At 59.8% G+C, this 25694-nt stretch overlaps 9 protein-coding genes across 9 annotated transcripts; 3 read left to right on the top strand and 6 right to left on the bottom strand.

Annotated features, from left to right (window-relative positions):
* Positions 1-215: 215 nt before the first annotated feature.
* On the bottom strand, positions 216-2116 carry CcaverHIS019_0301720 (uncharacterized protein; the record flags this gene model as incomplete). The annotated part of the gene is made up of 2 exons (XM_060598590.1): positions 216-1739; positions 2024-2116. The coding sequence occupies 2 exons, from the start codon at positions 2114-2116 to the stop codon at positions 216-218; spliced, it is 1617 nt and encodes a 538-aa protein (XP_060455368.1).
* A 1444-nt stretch (positions 2117-3560) lies between these two features.
* On the bottom strand, positions 3561-8852 carry SPO14 (uncharacterized protein; the record flags this gene model as incomplete). The annotated part of the gene is made up of 6 exons (XM_060598588.1): positions 3561-5458; positions 5494-6442; positions 6478-6610; positions 6647-7172; positions 7207-8059; positions 8094-8852. 6 exons carry the CDS (start codon positions 8850-8852, stop codon positions 3561-3563), a joined length of 5118 nt encoding a protein of 1705 aa, XP_060455367.1.
* A 3559-nt stretch (positions 8853-12411) lies between these two features.
* On the bottom strand, positions 12412-13634 carry EGD1 (uncharacterized protein; the record flags this gene model as incomplete). The annotated part of the gene is made up of 5 exons (XM_060598587.1): positions 12412-12695; positions 12784-12960; positions 13121-13180; positions 13536-13581; positions 13626-13634. The coding sequence occupies 5 exons, from the start codon at positions 13632-13634 to the stop codon at positions 12412-12414; spliced, it is 576 nt and encodes a 191-aa protein (XP_060455366.1).
* A 277-nt stretch (positions 13635-13911) lies between these two features.
* Positions 13912-15853, top strand: CcaverHIS019_0301690 (uncharacterized protein; the record flags this gene model as incomplete). Its single annotated transcript, XM_060598586.1, has 2 exons — positions 13912-14116; positions 14148-15853. The coding sequence occupies 2 exons, from the start codon at positions 13912-13914 to the stop codon at positions 15851-15853; spliced, it is 1911 nt and encodes a 636-aa protein (XP_060455365.1).
* Positions 15854-15975: 122 nt separating this feature from the next.
* Positions 15976-17681, bottom strand: CcaverHIS019_0301680 (uncharacterized protein; the record flags this gene model as incomplete). The annotated part of the gene is made up of 4 exons (XM_060598585.1): positions 15976-16184; positions 16218-16602; positions 16777-17553; positions 17607-17681. 4 exons carry the CDS (start codon positions 17679-17681, stop codon positions 15976-15978), a joined length of 1446 nt encoding a protein of 481 aa, XP_060455364.1.
* Positions 17682-17866: 185 nt separating this feature from the next.
* On the top strand, positions 17867-18671 carry CcaverHIS019_0301670 (uncharacterized protein; the record flags this gene model as incomplete). Its single annotated transcript, XM_060598584.1, has 4 exons — positions 17867-18017; positions 18266-18393; positions 18512-18592; positions 18624-18671. 4 exons carry the CDS (start codon positions 17867-17869, stop codon positions 18669-18671), a joined length of 408 nt encoding a protein of 135 aa, XP_060455363.1.
* A 120-nt stretch (positions 18672-18791) lies between these two features.
* On the bottom strand, positions 18792-19436 carry CcaverHIS019_0301660 (uncharacterized protein; the record flags this gene model as incomplete). Its single annotated transcript, XM_060598583.1, has 1 exon — positions 18792-19436. One exon carries the CDS (start codon positions 19434-19436, stop codon positions 18792-18794), a length of 645 nt encoding a protein of 214 aa, XP_060455362.1.
* A 235-nt stretch (positions 19437-19671) lies between these two features.
* CcaverHIS019_0301650 (uncharacterized protein) lies at positions 19672-20961 on the top strand (the record flags this gene model as incomplete). Its single annotated transcript, XM_060598582.1, has 4 exons — positions 19672-19695; positions 19731-19823; positions 19864-20793; positions 20830-20961. 4 exons carry the CDS (start codon positions 19672-19674, stop codon positions 20959-20961), a joined length of 1179 nt encoding a protein of 392 aa, XP_060455361.1.
* Positions 20962-21195: 234 nt separating this feature from the next.
* On the bottom strand, positions 21196-25214 carry ECM16 (uncharacterized protein; the record flags this gene model as incomplete). Its single annotated transcript, XM_060598581.1, has 4 exons — positions 21196-22679; positions 22714-24589; positions 24624-24925; positions 25025-25214. The coding sequence occupies 4 exons, from the start codon at positions 25212-25214 to the stop codon at positions 21196-21198; spliced, it is 3852 nt and encodes a 1283-aa protein (XP_060455360.1).
* Between the last annotated feature and the right edge of the window lie 480 nt (positions 25215-25694).

Raw genomic sequence — 25694 nt, 5'->3', positions numbered from 1 at the left:
GCAGACCCAAAAATATCCAAAGACCCACCTTGTTCGGGATACCTACCACCCCCCCTTCTTTACGTTCTTTGCACAGTTACGACAAGCTTCGCTCGTCGCTCCGGTACTCTCACAACATGCATGACTAGAAACTAGATACTAGATAATGTGTACCAGCGCAGTCCGCCCAGTCCACCTAACGCAACGCTCGCGTCGCCCGTTTCACTCCCTGGGCACTATGTCGAAATGCTCAGCTTGGACAACCCCTCCGCCACGCTCTTGTGGTGCTCGACCATGCTACATGCAGAGCGCTGCGGCGTCGCGGCTCCCGGCGTGGCACTGCCCGGCGTAGCCGGCATGGGCGTCGCCGTCCCCGAGTGCGGCTCTACGTTCTTGATCCACGCGCCAATGGCACCGAGGAAGCCCTCGTGGCGGAGGAAACACGCCCGCATCGTCCCCTTGGACCAGAAGCGGATAGCGTAGCTGAGTGTCGAGATAGTCGCCGCGTGCCCGCGGATAAAGCAGCCCGAGAAGAAGACGCGGTCGAGGCCATACTTTGCCGCGTTCATGTACGCAATGTGACCAATGTTGTTGGAAATCGCGTACAGAAGCGAACGCGCAATGTCCTCCTGCCGGAACTCCTTTTTGCGATCGTTCTTTGCACCGTGCTTGAACACCTTGCCGAACGACGAGGCAATGGTGCTGCTCTTGAGCCCAATCTTGCCATAGTCGGTCCCGTAGATGTCACCGACGAGCATGTCGACCGCGCTGTTGTCTCCCTGTTCGCTGAGGAGGAGCATTTCGTCGAATGTGGTCGCGTCCGTCAGAAGCGAGAGGAGACCCCACAGCGTCCCCCCACCGAGCGAGGTACCCGAGACACGCTCAAAGCTCCCATCCTCATCGACCTTGACAATGGACACGCCCGAGCCAATGTTGACCACCAGGCAGGGGAAGACAGGCGTGTCGTCGTCGCCGGCTGGAGCAAACGTCACCTCGTACGCGGGCGGCGTGGGCGATGGGCGTGGAAGCTCGCTCGGCGGAATGGTGCGCGGTCCCTCGGGGTGCGACACCATGTACACGAGCTCCTCGGAGAACCAGAACACCTCTTCCGGTACACGCGCGGCGAATCCCAGCCCGAGGATAAGACACTCCATCTCCTCCTCGCGGGCAACCTCGACGCCAAGCTCGCGGCTCAGCTCGTCATAGAACTTGTGCGCGCCCCCGCCAGTTGCCATGACCTTGACTGTGCTCTTCATGCGGTCGAGGCTCACGCGGTTGGCCTTGGCACTCTCCGCAATCAGGTCCTTGAGGAACTCGATGAGCTCGTCGACGCATGCCGTCTCGAAGCGCGCAAAGTTGACTAACCCTCCAGGAAGGGGGTCGGGGACGCTTCCCCGCCGCCAGCGTGGATCTCTGCTAAACCGCCTGCCCCTGCTTGATCGCTTAGGTGGGGAGCGCTCGCGCGCCTCAGAGAGGATGCCGGGCGTGAGCGCGCCGTTGACATGTGGCCGATGGCGCTCGTGTCCGTCCAGCAGGATGGAGTTTTCAGGAGAGGGGAGGTGGGTGGAACTGGATCCGGGCGATGTGAGCGTCTCAGAGGGCGCGAGGAAGGGGGATGATGGTTGGGGCGGAGACGCAGAGAGGGGCTGCGACGTGCGCGTAAAGTAGACGACCTTGGCAAGAGAACCGCCAATGTCAATGGCGATGTGGGACACCGGCTCGATGTAGTGGGGGAGGTAGATGCCGCGAGAGTCGCGTGTCTGGGGTTAGTGGCCACCTGAGAGAGAAGCGAGGGGTGAGCAAGCGGGCCGGCAAGCAGCCGGGCCAGAGAGCAAGTAGGCCAGCGTGAGGGCTTCTGAGAGAGCAGCCCGTGAACACAGTGGGCGTGAGGTTCAGCCTCACCGGGCGCAGTGAGCTCCAGTGGAGCGCGGGGGTAACGTGGCCCCCTCCGAACTCCGAACACAGGCATTCCGCTAGCCGACCCGTGTAGTTCACGGCGGCATCCTCCCGCTTACCCACACCCGTTCTATCGCCAACGACTCACAGCTGGGCTCTCCTCCTGCACGATCTGGGCACCCGTCGTGTCCACTGCGATCCGCCGCGCTTGCGGGATCGAGATGTCTGGGAGGAGGGACATGGGTGTGGTGGTGTTGGTTGGGGGGGAGGGGGGGGGGGGGGGGGGGGGGGGCGGCAGCGGGGTTGAGGAGGGACGTGTGTGCTGGGACCGGGAGGTGGAGGGAGGGGGTTGGTTTGGACGGCGTTCAGAGTCGGTGTCTGACTTGGGTTTGGTCAAGGTGTTCACGTCAATGTGAGGTCACGAGATCACGAGATCACGACCGAGTTCCGAGTTGGAGTTCCGCAAACTAGAATACTCCGTCGGCAAACTGGCATCAGTCGTCCGATAGTGTGACTGTTTTGCGCTCGGACTCGACGTCCATGTGTCTGCGCGTGGGCGGTAACTCACCGTCACCCGTAAGTGATGACTGACGTGTTCCAGTCGCGTCGGGAGGGATAGAGGGATAGTCTCGTACGAAAGCGTGCAAGGGCGTGGCGTGGTCAGGGAAGGTGATTCCAGATATCGCCCAAGCTCAAGCGCGGCGATGGTGACGGCGGCGGACAATGATGATGGTGATGGTGGAGAGCAATGATAATGATAATGACAATGACAAGTTGAGTAGACGTCTTGTGGGGGATTGTGGGATGCTGACTGACCAAGAGATACTGTGGTGTGCAAGTCTGCGAAGAAGGCAGAAGAAGGCCCGCTTGAGTGGGTCGGCTGTTCGGGGTCCGGCTTGTTTGTAGGGAAGGAGGGAAAGGAGGGTCAGGCTGACATTGAAGCGTTGGGGATTTGACCCTTCAGTTAGGTCCGAATTGGAGAATCAATTGTATTTGAAACAGTGTATTAGAACTAGCCTTTCGGACAATCGGCACTAGACTTGTATAGAAAGAATCAGGCTCACTCCAAGTTGGGGTGCCGCATACCTGACTGAGCCACTGTGGCGTCCTGGGCGTTTTGGGTATGTCAAGCTCTTGACAAAACTACAGTAACCGCTCTGCTCCCGCTCCGCCCCGCCCCGCCCTCGGCCCCGCAGAGCTCCAGGTTCCTGTTCCGTAAAGGATGCAATTTCAGCAGGGCCCGCAGGGAGGACGCCGCGAGGTAATGCGTGATGGGTGATTGGTGATGGGCGGTGGTGGCCGTGATGATTCTTCCCTCTCACAACTGGGAACCCGACAAGCCGGCCAAACCGACAAACCGACAAACCGGTAGAGCCTATCGCCTATCTGGCGCGCTTCTCCTTATCCTTTTGAGCCACTGGCGCCTGAAGCCTGATCAGATAGGCCCCTCAACCCTTCAAGCCCTCAAACCCCAACTACATTCCTTATGTCCTTATGTCAGCCGGCTGCCGCACCACCGACCACCGACATACTGTAGCTCCCTCCCGCCTCCGGCCTACTCCGCATTATTCATACAGCAACGGCTACATAGCCGGTGACATGGCCATGCTTACTGATATCAGATCACGATGGCCAGCACCGCACTCCGCCATATATGGGGGAATCTTATCAATGTCAAAAAAATCCTAGTTGTAAATAAGAAGCGGCAGGATCCGCTCCTGGTTGAAGAGGAAGTTGTTGGCCATGTCCTCGGCCTCTAGGAATCGAGTGGGATACACGACCAAATGACCCCGAATCTCGTTCAACAGCGTCTCCATCTCCTCCATCTCCCACGCCTCCCACGGTGCGCTGTCCCCGCTCGGTTTGCGGTCCATAACATTCTCCGTGGCTGAGAGCACTGCGTTGCCCGCCTCGGCGAGGTTGCTCGGCGGCGACGTCGCGCCCCACCGTCCCTGCATGCTCCCGTCGCGCGCGACACCACTCTCCGGCGCACCGTGCCCGGCCGGACCCACCGTGCCACCCCCTTCGCCGCCCTGGTCGTGCGTGACCTTTGTGCCGTGCCCACTGGCGTCTGGTGGCGCGACCTCGGTACGTCCAAACTTGTCCATGTGATTCGCAAACGCCTTGTACTGCGCCCACGTCGTCACCACATCGTCGGGAATGCAGCGGAACACCTTGCGGAAGATCTGAGTGTTATGCACCGCCACGTCTACCCACATGTCGTTCCAGAACGTGTCGTCCAGCGGGTCGTGGAAGCGGTTCGGGTCAATCTTGGGCGTCGGCGTTGGCATGCTCCATCGGCCACTGTCCGGCTTGGCGTTCAGTTGCTTGCGTAGCACACCGCGCGCCTTGACGGCGTCATATTCCTCCGGCATGACCGGCCCGTCGCGGGGCACACGGTCGTCTCCTTCAACAGCGCCTGCGGGCTCGCCGTACATCTCGATGCGCGGCTGCTCATTCACCGCCCTCTCGTCAGAGGCACGCACTCGGGCCTCGTCGGGACCCTCGCCATCGTCCGCCATGTCCAGTAGCGGCCTGGTGTCCCCAGTCAACCCAGTCGGCTTGCGAGCTGCGATCGCACGCTCTTCAAGCGTCGGCACGACCGAAGATGCGAAGCCTTCGATGACCTTGCCATCAAGGCCCACGTCCTGGCGTTCACTCGTGTCGCCGGTGGGGCCGCCACCGGGCCCGTTGTTGGTGTTCTTCAGGGAGTCATCCTTGGTAGTAGCGAGAGGTTGCTTCATCTTCTCCGCCTTCTTCTGCATATCGTTGCGAATATTCTCGCCCACGCCCTTGGTGATACCCCGGACGGCCGTCGAGACAGTTGCCTTGAGTCTACTCCCCGCTGTGCTCTTCTTGATCCGCGAGATGCCCCGGCCCTTTGCCTCGTCCTGCTCATTATCTGGGTCCCATAATGCGACGTCTTCGGCCTCAGCAACCGGCTTGCGGATCATGAGCTCGTCGTCCTCAATCGCGTCGACGTCGACACCGACGTGTTCACGCATGAGCCGCATGCGTAGCGTGTGCGCATACCTCCCGACCTTGAACGGCTTGCCTCCCATCGTGCCGTCGATCATGTCCGTGTCGCGCACGACCGAAATCAGCTCCGAGTCGCGGTCGCCGCGCTGCGACCGCTCGTTGATGTTGGCCGAGCCGCACAGCACAAGGCGGTCGTCGACAATCATCGTCTTGCCGTGGATGTACACCTGCTCGGTCGTAAGAGCGCCGGAATCAAACTTACCCCAGCCGCGCAGGGAGAAGAAGCTGATGTAGTCGTCGGGATTAATGCCCTCCTTTCTCAGGCGCGAGAAGATCGACTGCGTGCCACGACAGATCGTGCGGTTCTGGCATTCTAAGATGAGGCGGACAGAGCTTGCCTCGCTCGCGTCGACTGGGTGCGTGTAACCGGGCAGGAGGGGTATAACGACACAGGCCCGCCACTTCTCACCCTCGCGGTGCGCACGGATGATGCGCTTGACGAGCGCGTCACCGATACGGTTCTCGATCGGCGTGCTGTCCACAATCGTCGACGTGATGAAGAACTGGTTCTCGATGTAGACAAAGTGCTCGGACAGCTGAATCGCTGGTGTGAGCTGAGGTAGGTAGTTGTAAACTCACACTTGACATAGGCGTTCTGCACCGAATGCTCAATCTTGGTCATGGTGCCCATCGACCAAGGCCCGACGGAGCGGCAGATCTGCACCTCGCACGTGCCCTGCAGGCCGAGATCCTGGAGCTCGCGCTCGGTAAAGTCGGCAGGTGGGAGGAGGAACGGCATCTTGCGCGTGTGGTTCTTGATACGCAAGAGGTAGTTCCAGCGCTGGATGAAGTGGCGGCAGAGGTCGCGCGCAGGCTGTCCTACAAGCGACAGCCCCACGTCGTGCCACGGCATGCGCGGCGTCTTGTGCCGGTCGATCGAGTCCTCAAACGGTTTCTCTAGGTCGCTGAACTCGGCGACGCGCTCGTTGGCATAATCCTTGCCGCGCCAGACGGGGCCATTGGGGCCTGATTCGGCACTAACGTCCTCGTCCGTGAGGATGTGTTGGCTCGTGTCCCAGCGACCGAAACACAGGTCGAGGCCGCCCATAAACGCAATCGTTTCGTCGATTACGCATAGCTTCTCGTGGTGCGACCAGTAGAAAGTGCCGTTGGGCAGGTGCGACGGCGAGCGCTGCATCATAATGTTTGGATGCAAGCCGGTGAGTGTCTGCTTGACATACTGGCTCGCCACTGGCGTCGCCTTAGTCAATACTTCGTTGTAGATGATGATGAAGATGCGCACACCCTCCTCGGCCTTGCGCTTGAGCAGGTTGTCGAGGCGGTACCGCTCGTCGCCGGGCCGGCGGAGGTAGAACTCTGGCGAAATCCACCAGTCGTGGATGTAGATTCGCGTCTTGGCCATGTTGATCGCGCGGCTGAGGTTCCAGAAGTAGTCGCGGCCGTCGACCATCCACTGCGCGGCGACGTTGACCCGGATCGGGGCAAACGAGTCAAAACGGTTGCGGCCAGCCCATATGCATTGCATAGCCACACGCTCCATCGACACGATGAACTGGTGCATCGCTCGCTGCGGTTAGCTGTGCAGCCTGGTGGTCAACTCACAGCATTCTTCGCCTGCAGCCGCAGCCGGCGCTGGGCGTTGGAAATGTAGAACGTGTGTTGTGATGCGTCCTTGTTGGCGCCTCTCTCGTCGTCCACATGGGCTTCTGGGTCCTCATCGGGAGTTTCACTCTTGCTGGAGTTGTCAGTGAAACAGGTGCGATCAACGCACGCCTTGTGGGACAGCATGTGCAGGCCTTTGCGGTAGGCACGCTTTGGCCGCTCAATGGCAAAGTCCGTGTCGATTAGGAAGACATCGTAAATGTCTGTCTCGGCTGGGCCGTTGGTCGCGATGCAGTACGACTCGCGCACAATGAACCACTTGGGCGAGCGGGAGATTTTCCACTTGCCGGGCAGCAAGCCGGGCTGGTTGCTCTTGCGGCTGACCTGGGTTGCGGGCAACTTGAGGAAGCCGGCTTTGCCTTGGAAGCCGCCGCGGGGCCCAAGCGCGACGGTCAGCGCTGACAGCTCGAAGAATATACACAGGCGCGTCGACTCGGGCCGGAACATGACGGCGCGGATGAGGTCGATGAGGTACTGCTGCAGCATTTCGGGGATGATGGGCGTCGAGTCTTGGCGGCCTGGAGGCTGCGGCTGCTTTTCGGGGTCGTGGTGCGCTACCGACTTCTCCGCATTGTGCGGCTCCTCGGCGAGCTTCTTCAGCGCCGTCTGCGTATCACGTGCCCAGTAAGGCAGCGCTAGTGTTAGCACACATAGAGCGATAAAGCTCACCATTGCGCGGAAAGTCGGGGATGTCGACATGTCGCACGTTGCTACCAGTGACACGGTGCCCAAGGTTGGCGGTCTTGTAGTGTGTGTGGAGGGAAAGAAAGTCCCACACGTCGTGGTAGACGACCCACTTGATGGCGCCTTCGCCGTACTCGCACTCAATCTTGTACAGCTCCTTGTTGTTATTTCGCCCGCTGGTGCGGGCGATGACCGAGTTGCCGATACGAAAGCGGAGGTTGCCAAGGAGGACTGGGACGGCGCGGTGGCCCTCATCGTCACGATCCATCCACGTCTTGAGGATCATCACGGGCAGCTGCCCTGCGAGCATCTCGTTGGTCATTGACGGTGCCCCAACATCGACCTTGGCAGGCTTTGTGTGGTGCTTAACGCGGCGGAATTGGTGCATGAGCTTGCGCCCGCCATGTCGTCGTTCCGCTTGTGTTGACGACGATGCTTCCGCGGGAATGTCAGCAATCGGGGATGCGCTGGTCGATCCCGTGAACCGCTTTCTCATTCTTGGCTTCTTCAGGGGGTGGGCAGTGCTTGATTCACCGACCTTTGCGCCAGCGGCCGTGCGCCACTGCCCGCCGTCGCGAGACTGCTGCTCATCAACGTCCTCCCACCCCTGGTCGTTCCCCCTCCTGTCCGAGCGATCCGCGGTGTCAGGGGGAAGACGGCCAATGCCCTGAGCGGCAAACTCTTGGTCAAACTCGAGCTGGTTGATAGGAGTACGCCATTGCCCATCAGGTGTCGTCACGAAGCTGGGTGGTGTCTCGACAAACTCGTGCTCCCCGTCAGGCGAGATGGTCAGCCCCTGCCGTGACTTTTGTCCCAGGTCGTTCTCGACATTGTGGAACTAAAAGTCAGCGCGCGACAGCGTGCAAACTCACCTGGAGATGCATGACACGGGGCGCTAGCTCAATGTCGTTTTGTGGGCCAGGTGGTTGCTGACGGTGCACGCCGGGAATGCCGGTCGTCTTGCGTCCGATCTCGTCGAGCTCGCGCGGAGCGATGTCGGTATGCATGAGCGCTTTGGGCTCACCGTCGGCAAACACCTGGCTGCGCCGGTACTCAGGCACGCCCGACTGTCCCTCGACGAGGTTGGTGCTGAGCCGCTCCTCGTGCTGGCCAGCGCCCCGTCCCCTCGCGCCTTCCTGCTGGCGCACCGTGGTCTCAGATTCGACAGCGTCGCCCCGTGGGCCTATAGGCAGTTCGCGCTCGTGGGGTATGTGTACCCCTTCTCGGACGCCATCTCCAACGGCCTCGGGATGAGTGGAGGCGTCGACGTGAGGTACAGACTTGAGCCGCTTGTCCTGGGTGGCCATGACGACATTGGGGACGCTGTCCCCGTTTTCGGCAGTGACGGCGTCCTTGCTCCGCAACGAGTTCACGTCGGACGGCGATTCGCGCCGCACGCTCTTGCCGTTTGCGTACCCCCCGTTGGAGGAGAGGTTCTTCTTAAGCCCAGAGTCTGGGATGGCGGTACTGGCCTCGTCGTCGACATTAGACACCTCCTTTGAAGCGGAGAACTTGAAGTCCTTGTTCAAGTCAACCACGTCGGTGAAATGTTCGCCGAGGTGCTGGATCGTATCTTCCACGACCATGGATTTATGTTGCGCTGGGGCGGCGGACCCCGGCTCCTCAAACATGGTGGAGTGTTGTGGTGTAGGGAAGATTGAGGTGTGGGCGGATTGGTTGAGGGAAACGGAGAGGATGCAAATAAGGAGAGGCTGGGTTTGTTTTGAAGGAAGGGGAATGAATGGTAGGGAAGGGTGAAGGGGAAGGTGGTTATGTCGTGACGAGTGAAAGAGAGAGGATTAAGCAACGTGGAGTGGTGTTTCGAATCGAGATTGTCGAGAGGCAACGCCAAGCCTCTTTGAAAGAGTGCTGGCGCTGTTGAGAGAAGTGATAGCGAAGGCGGGAATGGCGTCGAGATGGAGACGATGTTAATTAATGACCGAGTCAATGACGTCCGTGGCTCTGGCCTCGGACCTGGCTGCGCAGCGCTCCACCCTCGGTGCACGCCGATGAAACCGCTGGATGAGGTGCTACTCAGGGAGCCTGAATGTTGCTGCCATTCAGTAGCTGGGATGCAAGAGCTGCGTTGCGGGCCGGATTGTGGGTCCTGCAACGCCAAGAACGTGTGGTTCAGCGAGGAGAGTTGACGTTGGTCATTGACAATGATGTGTCAAAGAGCAGGGAGCAAAGGTGAAATGACGTCATGAAGGGGTCCGCGTATCGGCGTACCGGCGTCCAATGGGGTAATCCGGTTCAAGCTGAGAAACGGAAGCATACTTTGTATGGTATCAAATTTACATTGCAGTTGCAAGTTCGGGAGCACTTTCTGAAGCGGCAATAATTCAACCAAAACGAGCGACTGTGGCGGCGCCGCGTTCGAATCGCTCGCACGCGGCGTCCTGCAGTGCATTCAATTCTATGCATTCATTCTATAAATCCACAGGAACATTGACTGGCGTGTCAGCAATACATCTGTTTCACGACACACACACACAGGACCAGCTGATGGCACCGCCACGAGCCTTCTCCACAGCCCTTTTTCTTTGGTAGATACTGAGGACAAGCTTCTTAACGAATGCCTTTGGAATTTCAAGCCACACATCTGTACTGCTTCCCAGAGCTCTTCCAGGGTGAGTGGGTGAGAAGATACGATGTCTATCGTCTGCAACTATCCGCAAAGTTCTGCAACATCTCGCAAACTTGCTGATAGTCGATGGCAACTCACTAGCAACTGGTAGCAACGTACTAGCAACACACTGCGATCCTCTACACAGTTAGACATTGCTGGCGACAACCCCGCAACATACAGACTCCTGACAGAAACACCTCAACAATCTTCTGCACCCTGCCGCAATCTACTAAAGACTGAGAGATGGATTGCAGGATCCTTGAATATGTGATGACAACCACCCGCATACAAAATAGCAATCACCTGCATGTTTCATAGCTGTCTATAGCTACTCCAAAGTTGGACATGACTACATATAAGACATCCTTTGGACCCCTAACTACTTTGTCGATGCACCCGTGACTGAGAGAAAGAAGACAGTTACACTTGGAGCACTCTCTGGCTTAGACCGAACACTTAACTAACTTGTACTTGGAGGTTCGACTGCTTCCCGCCTTCCACCAGGCTTGGCCGCACCGATCCACACTTTACAGGCAACAAGTACTGCGCATCTGCACCAAATGAAATGCGCTCTGGAGTTGTGTAGCGCTTGCCAGGCATAATGGATGATGTTGCGAGTGTCTGCGCAAGAGAACAACTGCATAGCTGTGGTCCGCAAAAAGCGGCGGTCGGCGCGCACGAGTTGGAAGCCGAATAGTCACGATTGTCAAAAATTATTGCCGGAAGTTGTATAAGTGGAGTGTGCGACATGCCATGAGCTAAGCAACGAGACAAGTGTGACGAATGACAAGAGGCGATGAGTGACATATACCACATACCACAAGTGTAAGCGAGGAGGTGGCGAAGAGAGGTCTGCGCATCGGCCATGGTCAGTTCAGTCGTAACATCATCTCAGAGAGGAGAGATTAATCTCCTCTCTCTTCACAGCCATGCTGCACTTGAAGCGCTAGGATATATATATTGCGGGCGGCGCGCACTCCGACTCACCCTCTTTGGGGTCCTCTTCGTCGCCATCCTCTTCTTCATCCCCCACTCAGTGACCGAACACCGCAACTACAGAATACCCTAGCCCTCGAGACCGCCTGTCGCTCGATTTCGCTCCAGATGGGTTGATCAAGGGCTTTGGCATAAATTCCAAACGGATGAGCGCCGAACATCCCATCGACGAGCTGATTGACCGCGGTCAGCGGCGGTGGGGCTTGCTCCTCCGCCGTCAGTCAAAGACGTTGGGGCCAGCGGTCAGCGAGTACTGCCACCGGTATTACGTTGGGGTGGAAGGCACACCTAGTGCACTCCGTGCACTCGTGTGAGTGGAGGTGCGCGGGATGGAAGAGGGCAAATATATAGTTTGAGAGGGAGTTAGAGTGAAAGCTGGGGCGGGAGAAGAAGAAGCGGAAGAACAGGATGCGCGCCAGCTTCGGCGGTGTCAGTGAATACAGGCAGCGTGAGGAGGTGGAGGATGATGATGATGATGATGATGATGATGAGGAGTAGGAGGAGGAGGAGGAGGAGGAGGAGGAGGAGGAGGAGGAGGAGGAGGAGGAGGAGGAGGAGGAGGAGGAGGAGGAGGAGGAGGAGGAGGAGGAGGAGGAGGAGGAGGATCAGAGAGAGAAGAGAGAGTTAGGAAGGGTTGAGGAAGGAGTAGCGCAGAGTCAAGTTGAATCTCGGTAGTCGCGCTTTGGTCGAATGGTCGTCAAGAGATCAGCTTCCAAACCTTCTTCCTCTCAATCTAACTCCAGCCGTCTAAACAGACTACAGCGAGCTATTCGACGCCCTCTCGTACCTCATGAGCACCCAGGACGCTGCCCGCGATACCGCAGAGTCGGCCGTACACTTGGCACACACCCACAGGTGATGGGAGGACATGCATGCATACATGCTGCGGATGGTGCTCGAGTATGCGCGGCTTGAGGCTGACGACCGGGGGACAGTGAGTTATCAGTCGTAGTGGACGCTAGAGGGAGAAATGGAGTATGACAGAGATGTAGAATATGCATGGATCGCCTCGATGGTGATTCTGCATATTTAGTACTACCTACCCCCTGACTCGTTGTTCAAACGGAACCAGTCGTCTTGCCCTTCTCTTCCAGTCAGGAACATAGCGATATTGGAAGTGATAGTCTGAGATCTGACGCCGTATGCTGTACACCGTACGTTGTGTACTCAGCGTTGTGAATCTCACTCCATCATGACATTGGCTCACAGTGCCCCCACCACGAGTCCAAGACCAAGACGAGCAGGTACCAACTGAAGACGAGTAGGCCCAGCGAAACGGAGACACGCACCTCTGCTCCTCATACTCCCTTTGACTAACAGGGTTGTGGTGTGTCGTTATGCCCTACGATCTACGACACTCGCTCGCCTCGACTCGGGCAACTGACAGGCAGATGTCGTGCGACTGAGGCTCTCTCCTTGTCCGAACGTTCCCAGCGCCCCTCACCTCTCTCCTCCAAACCCCCCATATCCTCCGACGCTCGACTCTCGCTTTGCTCCAGTCTTCGCTCGCGTCTTCGCAGCCTCGCCGGGTCGGTACACGGCTGTAACATCACAACCTACAAACCCTACTCGAGCTCCTCGAGGTCGGCCACCTTCTTCTCCGCCTCGTCAAAGTTCTCCACCAGGTCGGGGATGTCGTCCTCGTCACCGACCTCACCGTCCTTCCCCTTGGCGGCGTCGGCCTGGCGCTGCGTGAGCGTCTGGTACGACTCGGCGAGGCGGCGGAGGTTGGCGAGCGAGTCGGGGCCGAGCTGGTTAAGGATGCCGGGAACGAGCTCGGTGAGCTCCTTAGTCTGGCCGGGGCCGTAGACTGCGAGTGTGTTCGAGGGGAGCGCGGCGTGGACGGCGACTAGGGTTAGCAAAGTTGAGACAAGATGAGGATGAGATGAGCAGAGCGCGATGAGAGAGCTGGAGAAGGGCCAAGAACCAACACCCACCCTTCGGCGCGCCAAAGTGAAGCACGTTGCCGTCCTCCTTGAACATGTTGACCTCCTCAACGCCCTGGATGGGCGAGACGCCGAGCTTCTTGAGCGCGGCCTGGAGCTTGCGGTCGTCGCCCTGCGCCGAAGTCACCGACTTCTTGACCTGCTTGCGACGGGGAGTGCCCTTGCCGCCTGTAGACCCAAGTGACGCGAGGATGTGGAGACGAGTGAAGACGAGTGAATGGAAGACGGAGTGGAGGTGCCATGTCGAGTCAAAAGTCAATTGCAGCAGCGTCAGCATTCAACCAAACAAACAAACTAGCGCTCGTCGAGTGCTGCGCGCGCGACGTACCAATGCGGACCTGAGCCTGGAGCTTGGCGAGCTTGTCCTTGTCCATGCTTGTTTTGACGGCTGCACGAGAAGAGCCAGAGTTGCAAGTTGAGGCCGGTGACCGATCGGGGGTGACAACCATGTCCAGTGGGGGCGCATCATCGTCGAGTGATCATCGTTGCCATCATCATCATCGTCGTTATCATCATCATTAGAGATGGAACAGAGGTAGCGACAGTCGGCACGCGCGGACCGGCATCGGCAGAGACCGAGGGGTTGGGGTGTAAGGGGCAGTTTCGATGTTTCGAGGTTGGATCAAGGTTGAGATTGAGATGTTGTGCGTGAGTTCGGCGTCGGAGTTTGATCAAGCGTCAGCATTTATTCCTTCAGCTCTACTCTGTGCTCTCTCGGCGTCTCCGAGGTAGCGGTGACGCACCTGGCAGGTGGTTGATGAGGGGTCGAGGGGTGGGTTGGAGGTGGCTCTGTATGGCGAGTAGTGCTCGCTTTCCATGCCGGCGGACGACACTTGCGGCATTAATTTCGGAAATATACCTCAATTCTCATGTGGCAACTTGACGCGACTGATATCTCTCTAGTCGTAACTCATCTCGCCACCCAACATAACATTCAGAGATAACAACATCCAACATCCAACATCCAACAACCAAACAACCAATCCATTCAACAACTACAATCCTCTTGTTTACTCAATATTGCATACAGTCTTGTTACTCCTGCCAGCTGTACCCTTCCGTATCCCATCAATTCAATTCCGACTTCCACCAACCAACACCACGCACCTTCCCAACGCCATGTTCATGCCCCAGGCACAACCCCATACGCGCAACGCGCCCGGTACGACGCGCCGCGCACGCCTAGATAAGGAGAATGCAGGTGCGCTCCCATCCAAGACGCCATCTCGTGCTCCGCTCGGCAAGGCCGGTCCCTCTGGCCGGGCCCTCGGCGCACGCACAGTCGACCGCAACGTACAAGTCCAGCAGCCGTCCGAGGACATTGGTAGGCCCAATACTGGCTATGCTGACAGTAGCGCCAAAGCGGTTATTCCAGGACGAGGGCAAGAAGGAGAAGAAGGTGCCGCTGCGGCTCAAGACCCCTGGCCCTAGCCACATGAAGACGCCCGGTCCGCGGCATATGCGCACCCCCGCCCCACTTATCTACCACGATGAGCCACCTGTCCCACTTCCTAGCGCACAGCGGACGCGGCGGCGGTCACGCGCAAGTCTTCAGACCCCGCCGCACGAGGACGCCGATATCTCACTCGACTCGATCCTCGAGGCCGAGGTGGAGCAGATAGAGATTGTGGCTGAGGACGACTTTGAGCTCGAGTATGCGGCCCCGACAGCGGTGGATAGGCCGTACGTTCCCGAATGGTCGGACAGCGTACCAAACGTGGTGGAGACGATGGTGACACTGGCCCAGATCCGCCCGATGAGTCTTCGCACCCCACCTTCCCCACCTTCCCCGCCACGCGACTTGATGGATGTTGAACCCTTTTCTTCTACAATTACTCTTGTTCCAGACCATTGCCTCAACCACCCTCTTCTTCAAAAGAAGAAAATGACAAACGAGGCCAAGGAAACTGCACGCGTACCCGCACAACGGGCAGGTGCAACCACGACGACGAGCAGATCGGTGATTGGGGCCAGTCGCACCACAGCCACGCGACCCGCCACCGCTACGGGTGCTGTCCGTCCGACGACCTCGTCAGCGGCCCGCGCGCGGCCCCCGTCGGCGACTGATGCGCTAAAGCGTCCCACGTCGACCACAGCGACTAGAGCTCCCATAACGGCACGTGCCCCAGTCCGTCCGTCAACAAACTCTGCCCCCGCCCGCGTGCCTCTTGCCGCCCCTCGCGCCGCATCGGCGACCACGGTCCGCTCCGGCCCATCGCCTGCCAGCACGGCCGCCACGTCCAACACGCGGCCCGTGCGCCCAGCCACCGCCGCGGCTGTGCGTACTGCCACTCGCACCAGTGGGCCGGCTGGCACTACCACCCGCTCCGCCACCAGCACCCCAACGTCGCGGTTCACGCGCCTTCCCCCCCGCATCATCAAGGCAGTGAGGGCCCCCGTGCGTCCTGTCTCCCCAGGCCCCGCACTCCCTGCTGTCGGGAACGACATGCTCGACCTCGACCTCGGGGTGCTTGACGAGAAGGCCGAGAGGGTCGAGGAGGTCGAGGACGACGGCAAGATGGACGATGACCAGGTTGAGAAGGTGACCGACAAGTTTGAGAATGCGCCAAAGATCGACGACGGGCCGAAGAACGAGAAGGAGCCCGACGTCGACGCCTCGTTAGATGTCCCTAAGCCCGAATCAGACGCTTCCGCTTCCGCTCTCGCCCTCGCACCCGTCAAGTCGCCCCTCATCCTTTCCCCCGCGACCTTACACCCCCTCTCCCTCACGCCGACACTCATGTCGCCGCTCATGTCGCCGCGACTCACTAGCTCACCTCTCCGCGACGACGTATTCGACTTTGCTGCACTCACGGCCGCCCTGCCATCACTCGCGTCCTCGACGCCTGAGGAACACATAGAGATGTCTCCCCTCGCCCAGCCAGTCGACTTGGTGCCCACACCTCCCGGCGGCCAGCCCGACCGCCTCGTCATCACGTTCGCGAACCGCCGCCTCGGACGCATCTCGGAACGCACTGAGGTTGACTCGAGCTTTGACGACTCGTTCCACACGAGTTTTGACGCGTCGTTTGACGGCCCTGGTGCCGACGACAACAGCTAAAATTCGCCATGTTTCCGGGATCCACATTCCATCCCGTTCGCCTGTACCAGTTGTAACTTCTCATGCATATCGACCATGGTGTCGCTTGTCCATCTCCCTCGGTCTCTGTCTCTCCCTGTCTCTCACAGAATGGGCACCGAAACAGGCGCGCCAGGCTGCACGGCCTTGTAAATTGACGGCTTGGGTTTCGTCTCCTTGGGCTTATCCTTGGGCGCGTTGTCCTTGCGCGGACCGCGTCGTTGCTCATTCTCCTTGCCCTCCTTGTTCTCAGTCTTACGCCGCTCGCCTCCTTCACGAGGCTCGCGCTCGCCCTGACGCCCACCCTCGCGAGCTGGGATTAGCTCTAGCTTCTGGATGCACTCACCACCCCCACGCCCACGTCCACGCCCACGCCCGCGCTGCGTACTCGCCCGCCGCGCAGTCTTGACCTCGAACCCCTCGTCGTCGACGGGCTTGCCCTTGCCCACGCCGCCCGCGCCGTCCTCCTTCTTGCGCGGTCTGGGCTTGCGCTTCCGGCGCTCGCCGTCGGCCGATACGGCGACTTGCTCAGCTTCAGGCACGGCTGCAGGCTCGGCGTCGGCGTCGGGCTTAACCTCGGCCTCCTGCGTCTCGACAATGACCTGGACAGTCACCTCGGCTTCGTCCTCCTCCTCGGCCTCCGGGTCAGTACCCATTGCCGCTGCGAAGCGCGCGGCAGAGTCGTCGTCATCGTGGTCGGCCCAGTCCATCGTGACTGACTGGCGCGACGACTGGTGTCAGCTGCGTGTTCTTCGCTTGTCATCTCCTTTCGCCATCCATCTCCATTCCTCATCACTTTTCCCCGCCATTCCCCGCTCCTCCTCCCCCGGTCCGGACGCCTCCTCAACCCTCTCCCCAGCGTCCTTTCATCCAACTCTCCCTCTCCCTCTCCGCCGATCACTCACCACCACATTGCTGATAGGCGTCTCCACCTCGACCTCGAAGTCGTGCGGCTCAGGCGCAAGCTCGTCCTCCTGGAGGAAGTTGAGCGCGACTCCCCGTGTCACCGGCTCGTCAAGCTGTCCCAGGCTAGCAGTATTAACAACAGGCGTGCGCTGTGGATCAAACTCGGAATCCTCTGAAGTCCCCAGCGTATCGGCAACGCTCTGCGGAGCCTCGGGCACATTACTCTGCTCATCGAGGGGGACACTCTCCTCCTCCTCCTCTTCCTGCGAGAGGAGATGAAGCAGGTGATGGACGCGCTCGTCCTCCTCGTCGTTCTCATTAGGACCAACGGAAAGCGAAACCAAAACACCATGTCCGGCGTCTCCACCCGTAGTGAGGTCATCGTACATGCGAGCGACGCGGAGGATGTCGGTAGCGCGCACCTCATCCTGGAGGCGGAGGGGGAGGGCGAGGGGCGCAAAAGTCAGGTTCTCGTGGTCGTCGGGGCGGGCTGGGCGTAGGAGGGTGTGGAGACAGAGAAAAGAGGCGAGGCGCTCGGCGACGGCGAGCTGGAAAGAGGCGGTCGCAGCTGCAACGCGCGCGTCGAAGGCGCGGTCGGCGGCTTCGCGCTCTTCGCGGATCTTGGCGGCTGCGACGAGCTCGGCATCCTCGACGGCACGGGAGAGGTCTTCGAGCTCTTTGACGGCCGCCTCGAGCTGCGGAAGCGAAGCGAGACCGGCACGCTGGTCGTCGTTCAGCTCGGCCTCTGGCTTGGTGGTGTACCCCTTGAAGCGTTGCTGTTATCAGCTCCCTTCACTCTCTCTCTCTCTCTCTCTCTCCTTAGACCCACAATCTTCTTGTTGAGCGGCCGCAGGCGCTTGGAGATGAGTTCCTCAACTGGCCCACGGGCCTTGGTATCGCTCATGCTTGCTTTGAATGTTGATGTGTTAGTTTGTGATCTTGAGAGTCGAATTGAATGGAATGCGAAGTCCAAACTCGACAATGACGATTCGTGCTGGAGCCCCGCCCAAAACGCCGCGGCCAGGCCTTGTGGCGCCTTACACTCTTCCAACTCCAACTTGGCAGTTGACATTACACAACTCACGCAACATGTCGTTCCAGCTCCCGGCAGGTATGCGCCCCGCCCAGGCTCCGCAGCAGGGCGGAGATGACCCCGAGGCGGCACAGCGGCAGGCCGCGCAGGCTGAGGCGAAGCGTACCATGATCCAGGCGATGCTCGAGTCCGAGGCTCGGGAGCGACGTGAGTGGCGGGGCGGAGAGGAGGGGGCGGCGAGGCCGAGAGGCAGAGAGGGGGGGGGGGAACGGAGGAGGGAACGCAAGCAGAGCTCTAAGGCAAAGGAAACGATCCACAAGGCAGAGTGGTGCGCGAGTGCCAGCCAGGTCAGCCACACTAGCTGGCGGTGGAGGTGCTCCGCCCATCACAACTCTCCTTCCTCTCCCCACCTCCTTGTTCCCTGCCGCAGCTGCAGGCTCACGAACTGACGCCAGTCTCGCGGATATCCCTCACGCGCCCCCAGCTGGCGGCGCAGGTCGAGGACCTCCTCGTGCGCATGGGCCAGCAGGGCCAGATTCGCGGCCAGGTCTCGGACGACGCGCTCAAGGGTCTTCTCGAGCAAGTGAGTGTACAACGAGCCGCCGCCAGTGGCTAGCTGCTGGCTTCTGGCGGCTGTGTACTGGGTTCGGCGCGATCAGTGTACCTTCTGATCACCCCTTCCCGCCCATCACTGACACCAGGTCTCGGCGCCCGCGCCCGCCCCGGCCCCCAAGCCCACCCAGAATTCGGCGCGCACGCGTACCCTCGGCTCGGGCATCACTGTGAGTTGACTTGAGTTCCAGCTGACACCAGATCCAGCGCAAGCACGACGACTCGGACTCGGACGAGTATGACCTCTGACCAGCCAGGCAATAGCCCAAGAATGTACCATAGGCGTAGCGTAATGTCAGTAGTCTGAAACGTCCGAATACGTCCAAGCGAGCCCACCATCAAGTATGCCTAATATACAGTCTAGTCTATCTATTTTGCCCTCTCAGCCTCCTTCTTAGCCTTCATGTCGCGGTACAGGGCGACGACTCTCTCGCGCTCGGCCTCCATAATCCGCCTCTGCCCAGCATTGAGGGGATTGCGCTCGCTCTTGGTCCCAGCCTTCTTCTGCGCCTTGTCGGCCATCCGTAACCTAGGAAGAGAAGGGGGAGCCTGCACAATATCATTGAGCCGCCGCCGCTCAACCTCCTTAAAAGCCTTCTCGGGTTTGTTGAACCGCACCTCCCCCTCTTCCTTCTTCTCCGCCTCCTTCTTGCCCTGCGCCTTGGCAATCCGGGCCTTCTTCTCCTCCTCGGCCACACTCTTAGCAGCTCCCTTTGCCGCCTCAGCCTTCTTGATAGCCCCGCTCACGCCGTCGCGCAACAGAGCCTCCACACGGCGATTGTACTCGCCCAACGACTCGTGTGGTGCAATCTTGGGCAGCTCTTCTTTCTCTTTACGCCGCTTATTTGGCGTGTTGGTCTCTTCGTGAGATCGTTTACGCTCGCCAGTATCTTCGCTTGTGGTACGTCCAGAGGCGCGGAACGCAGCCTGGACCTTGCCCGCGTTGAGGATACGCATCGCGCCACGAGGCATGTCCTCTTGATCGTTCTTGCTTGGGGGGAGGGAGTATCCCATTTTAGCTCGCTCGGCTACGCGGACAGATCGTTTGGCGCCTGATATCAGAGCATTCTATGGATAGCGTACGTTTGTGCGGCATGGTTGTATTGGTTGGATGAGTGTTGACGAAAGACAAGAGTTCAAGTTGCCACCCAAATCTTGAAATCTTGAAATGTCCAAATGCAAAATCTCACGGTGGAGGTCCTCCATCCTCCAACAACTCGAATTGCTCCGTTGCTCAACCACCATCATCATGTTCAAGTTCTCTTTCGTCGACGTGAGCTCGAAACACAAGTTGTGGATTAACGACAGGAATCGGACGACGAGGACGTCCAAGTCGTTGCCACCTCGGCCGCGCACTCGCGTGAGCCTGGACCATCGCAGGACCACACGCTTGCCGACCTCGTGCGTCCCCTCCTCTTTTCCTTCACCCCACTAATCCAAGATCAAAACTCTCCCAGACGTCATCTCCTACTCGCCTCTTCCGCACCCATCCGGAGGAGCGCCCCTCCTACGTCGGGACTTGTACGATGCGCGTTTCCAGCTCGCAGTCCGTGGCGGGGAGGAGGGTGGTCAGGATGAGGACGCGTACGTCGACGCGGACACGGACCTCATTCCCGGGACATATGAGGGTGGTCTCAAGAGCTGGGAGGGGGGTGTTGATCTCGTGGAAGTCATTTCTGCCGCAACAAAGGGAAACGAAGCCGACTGGGTGCGCGACAGTAAAGTCCTCGAGTTGGGTTGCGGCACCGGTTTGCCCTCGGCGTACCTCTTGCGGTGTCTCCTCTCTTCTTCCTTACCTCCAGGAAAAACTGTGATCCACGTACAGGACTACAACCTCCCCGTGTTGTCGCTCGTCACCCTCCCGAATTTGGTGCTTGCCGCCCTCCCCTCCCTTCCCCTCTCCGCTAGGGGGGCTGCTGAGGCCGCTGCCCTGCCTCGCCCACCCAAGTCGGATACGATTGAGGAGGAGCCGGAGAACGAGGAAGATTGGCAAGACCAGGATGAAGACGAAGACATCAAACGTCCCTTCGACCCTAACGCCGCGGGGACGCTCGAACTCTCCCCAGCCGTCCTGGACGCCTTCACCTCCCTGTTGGAGGAGAGGGGCGTCGAGCTCAAGTTCACGAGCGGCGATTGGGGGGGTATGGCTCAGAGTGTTGGGAGCTATGACTTGATCATGAGCGCCGAGACGATCTATGCCGAGGACAGCGTGGGCCCGCTGCTCGACGTTATTCGGGCTGCCTCTGCCTCTTCCAAGAAGGAGAACGGGAAGGAAAATGACCTCTCGGACTCGCTGGGCGCGCTCCAGATCGACGACTTCACGCGGGCGCCGCTGTCCGAGGGCTCTTCGGTTATTCTCATCGCTGCAAAGGTATGTCATAGAGAGCGGGGGCGGGGCTGATCACAGGTGCTTTACTTTGGCGTTGGCGGGGGACTGGATGCGTTCCTGGGCCAGGTTGAGGGGTTGGGTGGTTGGAGCGTGCGTGTGCGTGATTGGGTGCGGGGGGTTGGGCGGGCGGTCGTGCGTATCGGGTGGTAACAAAGTGGATGTAATGGTCGAGTCGCGAGTCGAGACGTCGTGGTCTGCCCAGGCGGACTAGGATGTGACTGGGGTCTTGTACTGTATGATGCACTGCTCGTCAGCATCTTCAAGGTGACGCCATGTGGGGTTACAAGTCTGGCTCACTTGAGTTGCTCTCTGCACCACGTCGGCCTCCTCGAACGATACATGCAATATGAAGTGATCTATGATGTGTTCCAGCACCGATCTGGACTACTCCTCCAACGTAACCCATCTCGTCCCCTCCCTCCTCTGCTTGCGCTTAACAGGCGGCAAATCCACCCCCAAATCCCCAAAGTGTGGCACAACCACCACCTCCCTCTCCGTAGCCGTCAAACTCTTTGCCCGCATCCCAGGCGTCTCAAGCGGCCGAGAAAAGCTACACATGTCCTTGCCCAGCACGGCCAACCAGCTTGCCTGAACCTTTGTAACGCCCTTGAGACACACTCGTGCTGTGCGTACGACTTCGCTGAAAACAACGAAATCGGGTGGTGTGTGGTGGAACAGAACACTCGACGGGTGGAGGTATACAGGTTCGGGAACACCTAATGCGCGGTATGGTACGCCCCGGGCCGACGAGTGGGCCGATGAGCCCTTCTTGGATGCGATAGACTCCAGGACGGCCACTTGGTCGATAAAGCCGGCGCAGAGGATCTGGCGCAGAATCTTGCGTTCCTTTGATGAGGGAGGCGCCATTCGAGAGAGAGAGATGCCTGCGATCCGGGCAATTTGTCCACGAAGTTGTTGGATTTCCTGCATTGCCTTTGGGCGGAGGAAGTATTCAGCACAGAAAGAGGTGGTCGGAGTATGCTCGTATGCCCCGATCGCAGAGAGGAGCTTGAACATGTCGCTTTCGCCCGAGTCGAATGCCGCGTGCCGCTTGAAGAAGCGGGAACGCACGTCGCGCCTCCTCTCCTTGTCCCTCACGGAATCGCTGGTGATTCCAGCCAGCTCGGCCCCCCTCTCTCCCTCCTCGTCCGAGTCGGCCTCAAGAGCGTTCTCATGGACAAACGGATCGCCGACGCTCAATCCCGCCACGATGGCAATGACGAATGACAGGCAGCCGTTCTCCTTGCCCACCGCGAGCATCTTTGCGAAACGCGGCGAGACGGGGTACGCTGCCATTGCGCGGCCGAGGTCGGTGATCTTTCCTCCCGCGCTTCCGGTTTTCTGTACGCCGGCGATCATTCGGGTGGTAGAGGGCCGGTCCAGTGCCCCAAGATGGGTGAGGAGGGCTTCGGCGCGGCGCAGCGCTTGCCGGTCAGGCGGGGTCGGGAAGGGGAAGTTAATGACGGCGTCGATGTTCATCGCCTTCATGTTGAGGACGACGCCTTCGATTGGCATACGCAGGATCTCGGGCTCGCCAAAGGCCGGCATATGGTCTTCAAATAGCGCGCTCGAGTAGAGCCGGTAACAGTGTCCTGGACCGGTACGGCCCGCACGGCCCGCACGCTGCGCCGCGCTCGCCTTGGAGATCCAGCTCACTGCAAAGGTCTGCACACCCGACGCGTGGTCGTATTGCCGCTCCTTGGCGCGGCCCGAGTCGACGACGTAGCGCACCCCCGGGATGGTGAGGGACGTTTCGGCAACGTTTGTTGACACAATCACGAGACGATGGCCGTCGGGAGGAGGGCGGAAGACGGCCATCTGTGCATCCTGCGACAGTAGAGAGTAGAGCGGGAGCACAGTCATGGGCACTGGGGTTAGCTTAGACCTAGATTAGGATCTCACTGTCCGTGTCCTCGATGCCGAGGTCGTCCTCGTCCTCCGTGTCAAGGGCCTCGTCATCCGACTCAGCGACGCCATCGTCGACATCCGCGGCTAGATCGCGGTCCCCGCCCAGATCGACGTCCTCGGCCTCAATCACCTCGGGCTTCAGCCTCCCCTCGTCCTCCACCTTGATCGGCTTCTTTCCCTTCTTGCCCTTGTCGCCAAACTTGGCCTCGAGCTTGCGGCACAGCCCCATGATCTCGCTCTGGCCCGTGAGGAACACCAGAATCGTTCCCGCGGGCAGGCGCGAATGGATCTTGGACACCTTCTTGTAGGCCTCGCCGACGTAGTCGCTCACTGTACGCCGGGAGAAGTGAACCGTGACGGGGTGCTGGCGCGCGCCGATGTGGATGACCGGCGGGGGCGTGGCGAAGAGCGTGGCGTTCTCAGCGAAGTCCGCCACACGCAGCGTAGCAGACATGATAACGAGGCGGAGGGGCGAGAGGCGGTCAGCACCCTCGGTCTCGCGCCAGCGCTTCTCGCGCAAGCGCGCGACACGCGAGAGCACACCGATGAGCACGTCCGTGTTCACACCGCGCTCGTGCGCCTCGTCGACGACAACCACACTGTACCGGGAGAGGAGGAAGTCGTTGGCCAGCTCACGCAGAAGCACACCGTCCGTCATGAACTTGATCGCTGTATCCGGCGCCGTTGTGGAACTGTACCGAATCTGGTGCGCAACCACCCCCGAGGAAGGGGGGAAGCCGAGCTCGTCACGCACGCGCTCGGCCAAAGAAACGGCCGCCACACGGCGCGGCTGGGTAACCGCTACCATGCCGGGATTCGCGCTGCCCGCGAAACCGAACCCGGCCTCGTAGAGCATTTGGGGGACCTGCGTCGTCTTTCCTGAACCCGTTTCGCCACAGATGATCACGACTGGGTGCATGCGCACAGCCTCGACGATCGTCTGCTCCTCGGCCAAGATAGGAAGCTCCATCCGCGCCTCGACGACCGAAGGTCGGCGCTTGAGAGCGGGTCTGGCCACCAAACCCTCATCACCAGTGAGCAGCGAGGTGGCGGGGATGTGGTATGCAGCACCCATAGGCCCGACGAACTCTCCAGTCTTCGGGGCTGGTGTTTTCTTCGGCTGGACGGGCGCCGAGAGGAGGTCCGGGGCAAGGCTCTTCTCAGCGTCCCCCGAACCCATCTGCTTGAGCGCCCACTCTTTGAAGTTGACCTTTTGCTTGGGTGCAACGTCGGTGTCACCGTCTTCTTCCATCTGCTCGTCGGAATCGTCCCCCTCACTCTCGGACTCCCCCTCGCTCCCCTCCTCGCTGGCCCCGTCGCTGTCCTCCTCGTCGTCGCTGTCCTCCTCGTCGTCGCTGTCCTCGTCGTCGTCGCTCTCATCGTCCGAATCTTCGTCGTCGGAATCGTCGCCGTCCGAATCTTCGCCGCCGTCGCTAATCTCGCTGCTCTCCTGCCTGCGGCGAGCGGGCGCAAACTTCTTCGGTCCGCGAGTGACAACGCGGGGCTGGTATGCCGACCCGTCCGCGGCAGTCTTGAGAGCACCTCCGACGTTCGCCTTAAGCGCGCCGCCGGGGGACGGTTTCAGCGCGCTACCGGCTGTAGGCTTCAGAGCACTCCCAGTTGAGGGCTTCAGAGCACTCCCGTTGAAAGGTTTCAGCGCACTCCCGGTGGAGGCCTTGGGCGCAATCCCAGCTGCAGGCTTCACGGCGCCGCCTACCGGCTTCAGCGCCGAGTGGGCGGGCTTTGGAAGCTCCTTCGGCTCCTCGACTTTCTCTGCCTCTGCCTCAGACTCGATGTCCTCTCCCGAGTCGGACGAGTCAAACTCGGACGACGAGTCGCCCTTCGTCTTCAGCTCCGGGTTCCATCCCGCCTGCCGTCAGTCTCCCTATATCTGGATGACACACCTTCTTGGGCATCTTGAGCTTGCCGCTCCCGCGCGCCTCCGCCTTCTCTCGCGCTTTCCTCTCGCCCTTGGTCTCCAACACGGTCGTCTCAATCTCCTCCTGCCCGGCCACCGTGGCCACAACTTCGACTCTCCTCCTTCCTTCATCCTCCGAGTCGCTGTCGGCCTCGCCATGTCGCCTCTTCAGCCTCTCAATCCCCCGTCGTACTGCCTTATCCTCAGCAATCTCGGCGCGCTGAAGCGCCGTAGGTGGAGCAAAGGGATTCTGCCCGAGTCCAGCCGACGAGACCATCGCCATGCTCGCTTCGTTGTTCTGCAACGCGGCCAGCTTTTGAATCGTCTCGTCACGGCGCTCCAGCTGCAGCTTCTTGTGCTTTACATTAGCTTAGATGGTAGAGAAACTTGCAATGTACGAATCGAGCCGCTTGCGCTTCTTGCTCGACATGCCTGCCTCATGATGCGGCTGCGCGAGCTTAGCCTCTTCCGGTTCGCCCTCGCGCTTGGCCTTGCGCTTGCGGTTCTTGTGAGAGCTCCCTCCAGCAACGGAGCCTCGGGCCTTGGAATTGTACCGTTCCCTCACTGGTGGGGGCATGGTGTTTCTGGTGGATGTGGATGTGGATGTGGATGTTTGTTAGTGGCAAGTTGGACCATGTCTGACTGAAATTCCAAAGTGGAGGTCTGAAGTGGTCACGTGATCGGATGTGCCAGAAGAGAAGAGTTGGGGCATACAGCTATGACGTTTATTAGCTATGTAGGGCGATTGCGCACCGCTCAACCGAACACCTCGCTCAGCCTTCTGTCAAAGACTAGTCTTCATCATTGCCATCCTCTCTCTATCCCATCTCACACTCTCTCCACCCTCTCTCCCAACCTCATTCAAACCCTTATCCCTATACTATACTACTACTCCCCGCTTTTTTCCGATCCAGCTCAATTCACAGCTGGTTCGCCAGGGCTGGCCCCAATCCCATCGCTCAGCCGGCGCCCCGTCCGCAGTCTTCAACGACCCCGGGGGGAAGACGGTCGCACGACCACGCTGACCGCTTCCCTTCCTCCTCTTACTGGGGTACTA

The sequence above is a fragment of the Cutaneotrichosporon cavernicola genome (assembly GCF_030864355.1).
Source record: "Cutaneotrichosporon cavernicola HIS019 DNA, chromosome: 3".
Classification (NCBI taxonomy): domain Eukaryota; kingdom Fungi; phylum Basidiomycota; class Tremellomycetes; order Trichosporonales; family Trichosporonaceae; genus Cutaneotrichosporon; species Cutaneotrichosporon cavernicola.
Note: the sequence above shows the minus strand (reverse complement) of the source record. Positions and strands in the feature narration are given on the sequence as shown.